Genomic DNA, 13,209 nt, shown 5'->3' on the forward strand with positions numbered 1-13,209 from the left:
AATACTCCAATTTTCATGTTTTCCCAGAATTCCGGTTCCCCCCTCCTCCCCTCCCGAATGTCACAGGATCTGGTCGGAATTTGAAATTAGAACTTTAAAGCACAAGATCCTTCTAAATATCAAATTTCATTAAGATCTGGTCACCCTTTCGTAAGTTACAAATACCTCAATTTTCAATATTACCCCCCCCCCCAATTCCACCAAAGAGAGCAGATCCAGTCCAGTTATGTCAGTCACGTATCTTAGACAGGTTTCTATCCTTGCCATCCAGTTTCATCCTGATCTCACCGCTTTAAGTATTTTCTAAGATTTCCGGTCCCCCCAACTACCCCCCCCCAATTACGCTTGATCCGGTTGAGATTTAAAATAAGATATCGGAGTTACGAGGTCCTTCTAAATATGAAGTTTCATGAAGATCCGATCACTCCTTCGTAAGTTAAAAATACGTCATTTTTCTTATTTTTCAGAATTGCCCCCCCCCCCGCAATTGAGCGGATCCGTTCCAATTATTCAAATCACGTATGCAAGACTTCTGCTTATTTTTCCAACCAAGTTTCATCCCAATCCCTCCAATCTAAGCGTTTCCCATCATTTTAGGTTTCCCCACCCCAAACTTCCCCCAATATCACCAGATCCGGTCAGGATTTAAAATAAGAGCTTGGAGACACGATATCTTTCTAATAATCAAATTTCATGGAGATCCAATCAACCGTTCGTAAGTTAAAAATACCTCATTTTTTCCAATTTTTCAGAATTAACCCCCCCCCCCAACTACCCCAAAGAGAGTGGATCCGTTCTGGTTATGTCAATCATGTATCTAGGACTCGTGTTTTTTTTCCACCAAGTTTCATCCCAATCCCTCCACTCTAAGTGTTTTCCAATTTTTAGGTTTCTCCCTCCCAACTCCCCCCCCCCCAATGTCACCAGATCCGGTCGGGTTGAAAATAAGAGCTCTGAGCCACGATATCCTTCTAAATATCAAATTTCATTGAGATCCGATCACCCGTTCGTAAGTTAAAAATACCTCTTTTTTCAGAAATAACCCCCCCCCCCCCAAACTACCCGAAAGAGAGCGGATCCGTTCCGTTTATGTCAATCATCTATCTAGGACTTGTGTTTATTTTTCCCACCATGTTTCATCCCGATCCCTCCACTCTAAGTGTTTTCCAAGTTTTAGGTTTCCCCCTCCCAACTCCCCGCCCCCATCACCAGATCCGGTCGAGATTGAAAATAAGAGCTCTAAGACACGATATCTTTCTAAACATCAAATTTCATTGAGATCCGCTCACCCGTTCGTAAGTTGAAAATACCTAATTTTTCTAATTTTTAAGAATTACCCCCCCCCCCCCAACTACCCCAAAGAGAGCAAATCAGTTCCGATTATGTCAATCATATATCTGGGACTTGCGCTTATTTTTCCCATCAAGTTTCATCCCGATCCCTCCACTCTAAGTGTTTTCCAAGATTTTAGGTTTCCCCCCTCCAACTCCCCCCAATGTCATCAGACCCAGTCGGGATTTAAAATAAGAGCTCTGAGACACAATATCATTCCAAACATCAATTTTCATTAAGATCCAATCACCCGCTCATAAGTTAAAAATACTTCATTTTTTCTATTTTTTCCGAATTAACCGGCCCCCACTCCCCCCCCCCAGATGGTCAAATCGGAAAAACGACTATTCCTAATTTAATCTGGTCTGGTCCCTGATACGCTTGCCAAATTTCATCGTCCTAGCTTACCTGGAAGAGCCTAAAGTAGCAAAACCGGGACTTTAGGTTTTCCCCCTCCAACTCCCCCCAATGTCATCAAATCCGGTCGGGATTTAAAATAAGAACTCTGAGACACAATATCATTCCAAACATAAAATTTCATTAAGATCCAATCAACCGCTGATAAGTTAAAAATACTACATTTTTTCTATTTTTTGCGAATTAACCGGGCCCCCACTCCCCCCCCCCAGATGGTCAAATCGGGAAAACGACTATTCCTAATTTAATCTGGTCTGGTCCCTGATACGCTTGCCAAATTTCATCGTCCTAGCTTACCTGGAAGTGCCTAAAGTAGCAAAACCGGGACCGACAGACAGACCGACAGACCGACAGAATTGGCGACTGCTATATGTCACTTGGTTAATACCAAGTGCCATAAAAAGTAGTGCCACTCCCCTTGGAAACTGTTTTCCTAGAATTTTGGTGGCTTTGGAAAAAACCTTAATCCTAAGTTCCCAGATACTGCGTTTTACGGAAAACTGCAATGATTTTGTTCGGGTGATGTTTTACCACCCTTTCTTAGGAAAAACACTAACCTAGGTGCGCAGAAATTTCCCAAAGAATGCCAGAAAACATATTCCGTTATCAAATGAATAGCTTAGGCTACTGTTTCATTGCTGATATGATCTGTAAATAACTCTTGTTTTACTTCTTTCCAGTAATTATATAAGTTCAACAGTAGCGGGTGGATTGAAACTCATTTTCTCTAAGATAAGGTAAATATACTTTCGTTCTCTGGCTTCACGCCTGTGATTTTCTAAGTATTTCTTGCTTTGTCTACAAATTAGTGCGTTTTTTCGAAGTGTGCTTTTACGTAAATGGCAGCATGCGAGAACTAAGGGTAATTTGCAGTTCGGAAACATACAAAAATATAAACACAAAATATAAAAACAAAAATATAAAAAACAAAATATAAAACAAATATGTATTAAAACAAATATAAAATATGTGCAAAACATAAAATATAAACATAAAAACAGCAAAATGGCCTTTCGCCATTTTAGCAAAAGACAAAACAACAAAAATATAAACACAAAATATAAAATACAAAACAAAGCATGAAATATAAATATAAAAACAAAAATATAAAAACAGCAAAATGGCCTTTCTGTTTGTCTTATCGTTTGATACTGATTCTAAATGATGAGAGAAGCTTTCTCTTCTAGTTTTTTTTTTTTTGCTAATTGTAATCGCACTCGGCCTCAATTAGTGTTGGGTAATACTTAATATGAATATTGATACCGCAATGACATTAAACATCGAAACATAAGTATCGATATCGAAAATATTTGAAAAGTTTCATCTCTTGTCCAAAAAATTTCGAAATATAGTAACGTTTTCCGGTGCATTATTTTAGTAGCTGACAGGTTTTACTAGGCTTAGAAATATATCGACAAGGTTAGTGAAAAAAAAAAAAACTCGAAATTGATTTGAGAACTGGACGGAGCTTTCCCCCAATAATATTGCCAAGTCCATGGGACTTTCAAGAGCCTATAACAAGGGCATTTGTGGTTCTCTGCAAAGTTGATCTCCTAGTCAATGATACTGTTCCACCAAAACTGTGAAGTTTGTACGATTGTTTTCCTGTATTTGTTGTCTAATTCACTTTTGTACTATTTTTTTCAAATTTGAACCAATAAAATGCTACTTCCCATCCACAATAGAATTACTGTGCATATACTTACCTTGCTATATCTGCTTATTCCAAAAAAGTTTTCCAGGACCTTCCATAAGATCAATAAAAGGTGGAACTAACTCTAGCAAAAACAGCAAGATGCTGCTGTTCTTAAAAGCAAAAAAAACCGCTAGTACTTTGTATTTTCTTTTTCTTGAACATGTTCTTTTGTATTAGAGTGACTCAAAATGCGCTACTTAAATGTAATAAACAGGTTTAAGGTAATTTGCCTTCCCTTGAAGTATTACTTAAAGTTTGTCTTTTTACCAATTGTAAACGGTGAGAAAACCTTTATAGTAATATAATAAGAAATACATATAATTTCTTATAAATAATTTGCATTCCTATTCCTAAAAGTACCTTTATTATTTCTGACAAATGAATTAGACTTTGACAAACATACCTTTGCCACAAAAACAATCCCACTTTTTTTCCTTGTCGAGTGGCTGTAGTCCATATAGGCTCAGCAGAATCCCACCAATGAGCACGCTGAGTGGATGTTGTATTAAATAATTCAAATGCTTCATTTCTCGAAAAATCATACATGTAGTTGCCAATTATATTATGGTTTTCAGCGTACAGGCCTGAAAAGATAAACTTGAAAACAAAAGAAAATACCAAAATAACTAGGAGCAAGTCTTTGGCTCTTAAGGGCCTTTCACACTATGTACGTAATTTTCTATGCTAAGTGGCTAGATTACGTCAAGTGAAGTATACCATTTGACTCTTAAAAATTTACTCTAACAATAAGGTAATGTGAAAATCCATCAAACCACCATAATCATTGTCTAAAAGTCTCATAAGTAAAGTATTCAAAACTGAAAATGCTGATCCTGATCCTGATCCTGATCAAGTAAGAGGCGCTTTTTACCAAAAGCTTATTAAGTTACTTTCAAAATTTACATATTATTGGTCAGGAAACTCTATTTTATTTCTACCTTGGTGACTTTTCCATAAACAAAGTAAACTTACATAGTATGAAATTCCAGTTAAGATCTGAATCTACTTACTGCATACTGTGAATCTACTTAGAGCACTGAACACGTCACGGACGGGACGTGTTCTATAAGAACTAAAATCAAATAAGAAATAAAATCAATTTTCTCATTCTTATTATAAAATAAGTACAGACAGAGTATTATTTACATAATCAACGGATTCAATTCACGAAAACAAGGGGGGTATTTTTCAAAATTTACAGGGGCAAAAAACAAAGGGAATAAAATTCCTTCTTCCCTCCTCATTCGACCCCCTATACATCGCAGGTTAGTTTTTTTCTTCCCCAATCGACCCCCTTGAACATCATAGGTTATTGTTCTTCTTTTTTTTCATATCCATTGTTCTTCTTTGGCTAAAATGTGTCTTCAGCCAGGTTTTACTTAACCAATTCATGCTATTCAAATAGTTTTAATTTAAATATTTTTTATAGGCTACAAATTAGTATTAACTGCCCTACCCAGTCTGATTTTTGATCTATCAATGAATTAGCCAAATAAACTGTGTCCGCAATAGCCATAGAAACAAAACAACAATAGTAGCTCGCAATATTTTAAAAGGACCAGAAAACAACTTCAGTTCAATTTAAAGTGAAGGTAGAAATAAGAGAAAAATAAGATAAACACCACACATATTCTTACTTGGAAACATATTTATCATCATGATTTTACTAGATAACAATAGGTGGCATCTGTTATCTTGCTCAGAGAAAAACAGAGTTTCTTCAAACTTTTTATACGCTGTTTAAAGTTCTTTCTATACCATCTTTACCTTTCTATACCGTTCTTTCTATACCGTTCTTTTTTAAGTTCTTTCTATACCATCTATACCTTTCTATACCGTTCTTTTCTATTAGTTGACTTTTCCATTCTGGGACACCATAACACACTTGCCAGACTGAAATAAATCTTTTGCAGCGATTGTATGATTTCTTTTTGTCTATTTTTTAGAAAAACTTTAGAGACTGCCACGAAACCTTCTTGGTGCCTGTTGGATAGAGCTAATAAGGTAAGACAAACGACAATTTAGATCTCTAAACAGGAATCTAAGAACTTTTAATAGGAACAAATGAGCTTAAATTTAAGTTCAAACCTCGAAAGAGGAAACACTGCTCTTTTAGTTACAGAAAATAAAATCGCTGAATGTTTCCAAAAATTACTTACTTTTCTCAATCTGAAAGTTATTTCCTGAAAAAACAACATACGAAGGTGCTCTGTCCCGAATCTCTAGATTTTTTAATCTTACACGTGCTGTTTTTCCTCGGCATTACTCCCAACAATCACTATTTTAACTTTAGATTCATCTCCTCCCTCCCAATGATGTGTCCCCTAAGAAATGAATACCAGAGGTATATATTAATTTCATTTATACCAATATTAATTTCATTAATATATTATTTCTTTACAAAGATACGAAAAATAAAAACACTATTTGTGGAAACCTGTTCCTTATTACCTAGAGTTTGTTCGTCCTAACACAAAAATTAAATAAAAAACAAGACTTTTCATCTGAAAGTAAGGATCAACATTAAAACTCAAAATAAATAGAAATTATTACGTACATGAGGGGGTGGCTCCTCCTCAACACCTCGGCTCTTTACGCTAAAGTTTTCCAGTACTTGAAAAAAGGCCAGCAGAGAATCCCCCCCCATGCTGAAAAATGTATGCATAGTTCCTAATAAAAAATACTATACGTGAAACAATAGCAAATTTGTAACTTTGTAAGTTTTTCAGTACTCTAAAAAAAAAATTCTTGTTGTTCTAATTACTGATCATTGTGTTTCAGGAGTCATTCTTAAGGAACTGAGACAGAAAGAGTGATGTGCTGAGGAGGAGCAACCCCCTCATATACGTAATAATTTCTGTTCGTTTTAAGTTTTAATGTTGCTACTTACTTTCAGTCGTTTTTAATTCTGGTCATTTTGTAAATAATACCAGGAATTCTGACTACACCTAAACGGATGTCAGCTGCTCCATGGATTTATTTTCTAGACAACTCAATCCTGGTAAAAAATTTACCCCGCACAATTACCCTTACATCTCCAAAACGAGTCAGCAAATACAAAGCAAGACTACTACTACTGCTACTACTAACAACTCACTTCAGCACCAAGTCGCCTGAGAACAACAGGGCTACGTAGGCTCCTCCTCCATCCTAATCTATTCAAATCCACCCTCTTTACACCCTCCCAGGAAGTTCTCTCTTTTTTTTAATCTTTCTTTATGACATCTTCACAGACCCAGACGAGGACGACCTGCTCTCCATTTGGTCCTAGACGGTTGGCCGAATGGGGCAATCTTCGGCAATATGTCATCCTTCATCCGCAGAATGTGCCCTAGCCATCTCAACCTTTCTTTTATTATAGCCCTAGAAAGCGGGATTAAACCGCATTTTTCGCATAGACTACTGTTTGAAATAATGTCAGTCAGTCGGGTACACAGAACAAAGCAAGACATATAAGATCTAAACTCAGGGGGAGAGAGGAAGGCTCCCTAAATCATTTTTATCATCTTATCTTTCAGAATAGGTTGATTGATACGAATCGACCCTATTAGGAAATGAGATTCAGTGTCCTACTTGTACCGCTTTGTGTACTGACCCTAATCTTACCCTTGGGAGGTATGAGGAGGCTTTAGCTTCCTATAATCAAAGCACCTGCGAAAAAAAATTTGTAAATTCCAAACGGACTCCGAGGTAACTTTGTAATAATTCCAAATTTGGGAATCTGGACCTAACCTAGCCTTTGTAGAGAGCAGTGGTGGCTATGGCCTTTCTTGCGCCCGTGGTAAAGTCTTTATTTGAACCCCCTGTCTCCCAAGAATTTTGAGGCCAAATTTTAACCAAATTCCCATTCATTAAAAAATTTCGTTTATTTAAACCTAATTTTTCTTTACATTAGCTAAGAAAAACAAGTTTTTTCAACAGAAAATATAGAGTATTATTAAACTTAAAACTAGTAGAATATATGCGTACATGAGTGGGGTTGCTCCTCCTCAAGGTCTCGCTCTTTACGCTAAGTTTTCTTTGTATTGTTAAAAAAAGCTTCTTATTGCTCTAATTAAACGAACATAGTGTTTCAGGGCACATAATTCAAACTTTAGCGTAAACAGCGAAATATTAAGGATGAGCAACCCCCCCCCCTCATATAGGTAATAATTGGAATTGTTGGAATTGGAATTGTTAATACTTGAAAATTATGTAATAAATAAAAGCTAAGTAAAAATTTGACCTGAAAATTTTTGGGAGACAGGGGGAGGGGGTGCTAATCAAGATTTTACCCTGGGCGCAAGAGAGGCCAGAACCTCTACTGGGAGGGTTCTGATGAAACAAAAGCTAGTCGAAGGTTTCCTAAAATATAAAAAAAAAATCCCATAGTATAAGGCAGCTGTACTTAACAGAGCTGCTGAAAAGCTATAGAGTTGGGAATGAGCGTGTTGCATTGATCACAATATACGCAAAGACTTCCCCGAAAATGGCACCTTTACCGTCTGTATGTATTGTTGTTTGGCAAAATATTGATTTTTATTTAAGTGGAGTGGCGGAAAGGACTTGTGGCGATGATAAAGGAAAAGTGGCGGTAATATCTAAGAAGTTAGAGAACTGAAAACAAAGTTAACTTTACCTGTGCTGAGTGTTGTCCAGCTTGGATAAGAAACAGAAGGAAAGATAGGATTTACCCACAGGGCCCGTGCTCCTTCGTTCTGAATTCTTTCAAACCCTGGAAGACTACCACGAGGCATTTTATCAACGTAGTCCCAACGGAACCTATTATAAAAACGCTTGTATTTAATAGTGTATTATATCGAATAGTATATTCAATAGTAAAAAGGTTGTATTAGCAGTTATATTTAATAGTAGCAGTACTTTATGGGCCTATTTAATAGTAGGTTATATTTAATAGTAAAAGTAAGAATAAAAGTAAAATAAAAAACACTATCATCAATTTGCAATAGCGTGCAAAAATTGCCTGAAAATATTATGAAACTCTTGGAAACTGCTCCAATATATTGATATAATAATATATATAATATATTAATATAATAATATTAATATAATATATTAATATAATAAGTCAAATATTAAAAAAAACAACGTAACGTAGCAAAACGTTCCGTTCTTAAGTAGAGTGTTGTTCCGTTTTTAATTACTTCTTATAATACTAACATGATCAATTAGTAAAACTTATTATGCTATTAACATATACATGTTCTAAGCGAACAGACTACAGTCTACAATAAAAGTAAAAATGAAAAACACGAAAAATCAGCTTCTTCATAGAAAAAATAAACCAACCTTAAAACTTAAAGAGCAACAATTATTCTAAATATGAAATATGTCACTGGCTTCCTTGAACAACTACTCTTTGTGCTAAATTTTATGTTAACAATCTCTTAGACCACACTGCTTTCCCATTTACGAAAAAATAAGCAAAGAAAAAACGGGTTTAATTTCGACAAAGCAGTGAACAAAAATAAAAGGTGAACAAAAAAAATAATAATAAAATAGGAAAGAAATGGGTTCCCTTCCTTTCTGTTGCAAATGGGAAAGGAACCCATGGTTTCATTATAAACATTTGCTTTGGTTTTGTTCTAAAGTTATTACCGTCAGTGCTGGGAGTTTTGTTTTATAATGTGAGTTGTTCTTATTTATTTTATTGTTGATATATTTTTTCCTTGTGTTTTAGTTGTCGTGTTTTTTTTTTTTGTTTGTGATGCCTTTAAAAAGTCTTGAATTGTCGGTTGTAATTTTTTTTCCGTTGAGAAATGCTTCCGGACGTGGGGCCGAAATATTCGGAGTATTTTTTATTTTTTTTAGTTAAAGTTTAGTTTTTATATTTTATTTTTGTTCACTGCTTTGTCGAAATTAAACCCGTTTTTTCTTTGCTTAATTTTTCGTAAATTTTATGTTGAACTTTACCGAAACATTATTGGATGCAATTAACGTAACCATTTGCTAATTGCATGTGCTTGAAACACAAATTTATTGTTACAAACAACGACAGGTAAAATAATAAAAAGCCAAAGACAGTGAAATTGTTTAAGACTTGAATGAATATTTCGGCACTATAGCCACCAGCCATCCTCAGCAAAGAAGATCTATAAATAAAATCTGAATAACTATAAAATATGATCGTTAAAATTAAAAAATTAAAACAGTCCCACAATCATTACTTCAAAGAAGTTCAACCAGATAATTTTAGAGATAAAAAATACGAAAAGAGGCGATTCATTCTGTTAAATACAAACCAAGAACACGTGAATTGCCATGAACATCTAATTACCTGAAAGAATTGCTCTGTTTTGTGAATTCTCTTCAGTCCTGTTTATACTTCCTTGAAGGAACGTTTTTGGGACTGTTTATTTTTTTTAATTTCGTTTTAATGATGGCAATTTATTGTAAGTCTTATTTTGTTTGTATATGAGCTTTGCTGAGGACGACCCCTGGATATAGAGCCAAATTATTCATTTAGGATTTAAAATTTCACTTTCTTAGATATATCCCCAATGTTGTATCGGTTGCTGCTTTTCAAAATTTCGTGGTAACTAACTGTAAGTAATGAGTGACCCGGCTCAATAGTAACCGAAACTATAAAGAACGGAAGTTTGAGACCAATGGATGCATCACAAGAATTGGATTTCTATGCTGATTCAAAAAAATATATAAGTATCATCAAGTATAGTTTTACCCATCAAAGGTTACGAGCGTGAGAAAATCTACCTTATTTTTGAAAAAAGGGGGGACAGTTCCCTAAAAGTCAGGATCTTAATAAAAATTGCACCGTCAGACTCAGCGTATCAGAAAACCCCACTGTAGAGGTTTCAAGCTCCTATCTGCAAAAATATGGAAGTTTGTTATTTTTTTTTCAGAAGAAAGATCATGGATGCGTGTTTTTTCTTCCCAGGGTGATCGTATCGACCCAGTGGTCCTAGAATATTGCGAGAAAGCTCTTTATAACAGAAATTAAAAGTTATAGTGCCCTTTTTAAGTGACCTGAAAAATCGAAGGGCAACTAGGCCCCCTCCCACGCTCATTTTTCCCGGAGTCGACCGATTAAAATTTTGAGATAGCCATTTTGTTCAGCATAGTCGAAACATCTAATGTCTTTGAAGATGACTTAATCTCCGAAGGAAGGGTTGCAAGTTGTGATTTTTCCCCATTGTTTACATATATTGGTTATTTGGGAAGTATACGAACGTTTTGAGGGGGATTTTTTCTGTTGGTGGTTTGGGGGGAGAAGATTACGCGGGAGGATCTTTCCATGGACGAATTGTTCATGCGGGAATGAATTTTCTATGAAAGGGGTGTCGGATTCGAACGTTTTAATAACGTTTTTAAAAAAAAACGTTTCTTATTTAAAAAACGATCAGAAACTAAATAAAAAACAGTTTTATCGACTGAAAGTAAGGAGCAACATTAAAACTTAAAAACGAACAGAAGTTATTAAGTATATGAGGTTGTTCGCCCCCTTGTCAATACTTCGCTCTTTACGCTACTTTCAGAAGAGCTATTTATTCTAACTAAATCCATTGTGATTCGGAGGTCCTTCTTAAGGTTTTGGAACAAAATTCGAACTTTAGCGTAAAGAGCGAGGTATTGACGAGGGGGGAACACTCGCAATAAAAATATAAGAATATAGAAGTTCGTTACGTAAGTTAATTCGTAAGTTACATACTTTTATTATCAATGAAAACGCTCTTAAATAAAATTAAAAGTTCTAGTGCCATTTTTAATTGACCAAAAAAATTGGAGGGCAGCTAGGTCTCGTCCCTTGCCCCTTTATATCAAAATTATTTGATCAAAACTTTGAGATACCCGTTTTCTTCAGCATAGTTGAAAGGTCAAATAACTATGCCTTTGGGGATATCATGACCCCCTCCCTCCACAGCCCGGGGAAAAGTTCTTTCAGTTACAAAATTCGCCCTTTGTTTACATATAGTATTTGTTATTGGAAAGCATGCATACATTTTTTGTGTGGGGGAAGGGGTGAATTTTATACTGGTGAGATTTTCAGCGGGGATAGTTTTGCATGGGCGGGAAATTTCCAGGGAGTGACTTTTCCAGGAGAAATTTTACACTGGGAGATTTTGCCAGAATTCCTTCACGAAATTCGTCATATGTCCTGCTTTCTCTTTGCCAACTCAATTTATGCGCGGAGATTTTATGAGTATTATCCGTGGAAAATCAAATATTTTGTGGTAACAAATTGTAAGTGAGGAGTGACTTGGCTCAATCGTAACCGAAACTCTAAAAAACGAGTTTGGTAAATTTATAGCAAACAGTATTACTGGCTTTCGTATAAAGTGAATATACCACTCGAAGCCTCTTTCTTATGCTCTTTACAGATATAATAGTCGCTTCTGCCGGAAATTACTTTAAGCACTTTTTCACCTCTTAAAAATGACCTAAACATGGGGTATAGAAAAGGCTAAGAAAATTGGTCTTGAACCTTAAAGACCTTATAATATTGATCTCAAACTTACTGTTTCATTATAAATCATTTTTTTTTAATGTTATATAATCCACAAGCACTGATTTTCCAATATTAATTTGGATAAATTAATTTTTCCAATGTTATGACGTTTTCTTCTTCCTTGACATCGAATTTTAAATAAAAGCATGCGTTTTTGGTCGAAATATGAAAGCCGGTTATTATGAACGCCAGTTACACTATTTGCTAAAAATTTAACTATATTAAATACAGCAATGGTTAGTTTTATGTGTTTAATATATGCTATGCTTTACCCCCACCCCCCTGATGTGCAAATATATAGCCCAAATTTGTATCTAAACTATTACGGATTTGCGATTTCAAATATCCTATTATTTTGTAAAAAACGACCGAAAACGCATGCTTTAATTGAAATTTCCACGACAAAGAAGAAGAAAACGCTATAACATTGATAAAATTTATTTATCCAATTTAATCGTGGAAAATCAGTGCTTGTGGAAAATATAACATTAAAAAATGGATTTATAATGAAACGGAAAGTTTGAGTCCAATGTTATAGAGTTCGACACCAATGTTTTAAGCCTTTTTTATACCCCATATTTAGGTATTTTTTAAGAGGTCAAAAAGTGCTTAAATCTGACATTCCGGTAGAAGCGATTATTATATTTCTAAAGAGCATAAAAAAGGCATCGAGTGGTATATTCACTTTATACGAAAGTCAGTACCACTGTTTGCTATAATTTTACCACGAATTTTTGATATTGATAGATATATCAAGAGAATCAGCTTTTGATGCTGATACAAAAATTTATCAAATTTGAAATTTGAAATTTATCAAATTTAGTGTTTCAGGTTAAAAGCTAAGAGCCTGAGAGAAAAAAAAATTGAAATAGGGGGGGGGGATCATCTCCTAAAAATCAAGGAATCTTAATGAAAATCACATCAATCCAGCGTACCAGAAAATCTTAATGTAAAGGTTTCAAGCTCTTATATACCAGCAGACAAAAGGAATGAAGTGAGAAAATAAATTCATTCAAACTAAAGAGAACAAAGTGATTAACTGCAATTTAGCTAACCTTGCTTTTTTAGCAGCCTGTCTCAAAGGCCTTTTCGTAGCTGGTTCAGTAGTATTATAAATCGGTTTAGTAAAACATTTCGTTAGATCATTTTTAATTAAACTCGAGTTTAAAGAATTTAGTGAGTATTCCCCAAGTCCCTGTTCAAAGAAATATTATTATTTATTTTGAGATTAATTTCGATTGATTCTCGAACCACCTGTTTTATCCTATTCTTTTTGTCAGTCCTGGCTGACCTTCGT

At 35.0% G+C, this 13,209-nt stretch overlaps 1 protein-coding gene and 1 long non-coding RNA gene across 3 annotated transcripts in view; one reads left to right on the forward strand and one right to left on the reverse strand.

Moving 5' to 3' along the window:
• Positions 1 to 13,209, reverse strand: part of LOC136027469 (glycerophosphocholine cholinephosphodiesterase ENPP6-like) — a 68,151-nt gene that overhangs the window by 13,901 nt on the left and 41,041 nt on the right. Inside the window, exons 3-4 of the mRNA XM_065704764.1 lie at positions 8,064 to 8,206; positions 3,849 to 4,029 (exon numbers count right to left, since the gene is read on the reverse strand). Coding sequence (XP_065560836.1) covers positions 3,849 to 4,029; positions 8,064 to 8,206 — 324 coding nt within the window. The remainder of the gene's footprint in view (positions 1 to 3,848; positions 4,030 to 8,063; positions 8,207 to 13,209) is intronic.
• The window catches only part of LOC136027470 (uncharacterized), a 38,949-nt gene continuing 28,109 nt past the window's right edge, over positions 2,370 to 13,209 (forward strand). For both annotated transcript variants that reach the window (XR_010617605.1, XR_010617606.1), the window contains exons 1-2: positions 2,370 to 2,486; positions 5,392 to 5,449. This is a non-coding gene — a long non-coding RNA (uncharacterized LOC136027470). The remainder of the gene's footprint in view (positions 2,487 to 5,391; positions 5,450 to 13,209) is intronic.

Source organism: Artemia franciscana, chromosome 5, assembly GCF_032884065.1.
Source record: "Artemia franciscana chromosome 5, ASM3288406v1, whole genome shotgun sequence".
Lineage (NCBI taxonomy): Eukaryota > Metazoa > Arthropoda > Branchiopoda > Anostraca > Artemiidae > Artemia > Artemia franciscana.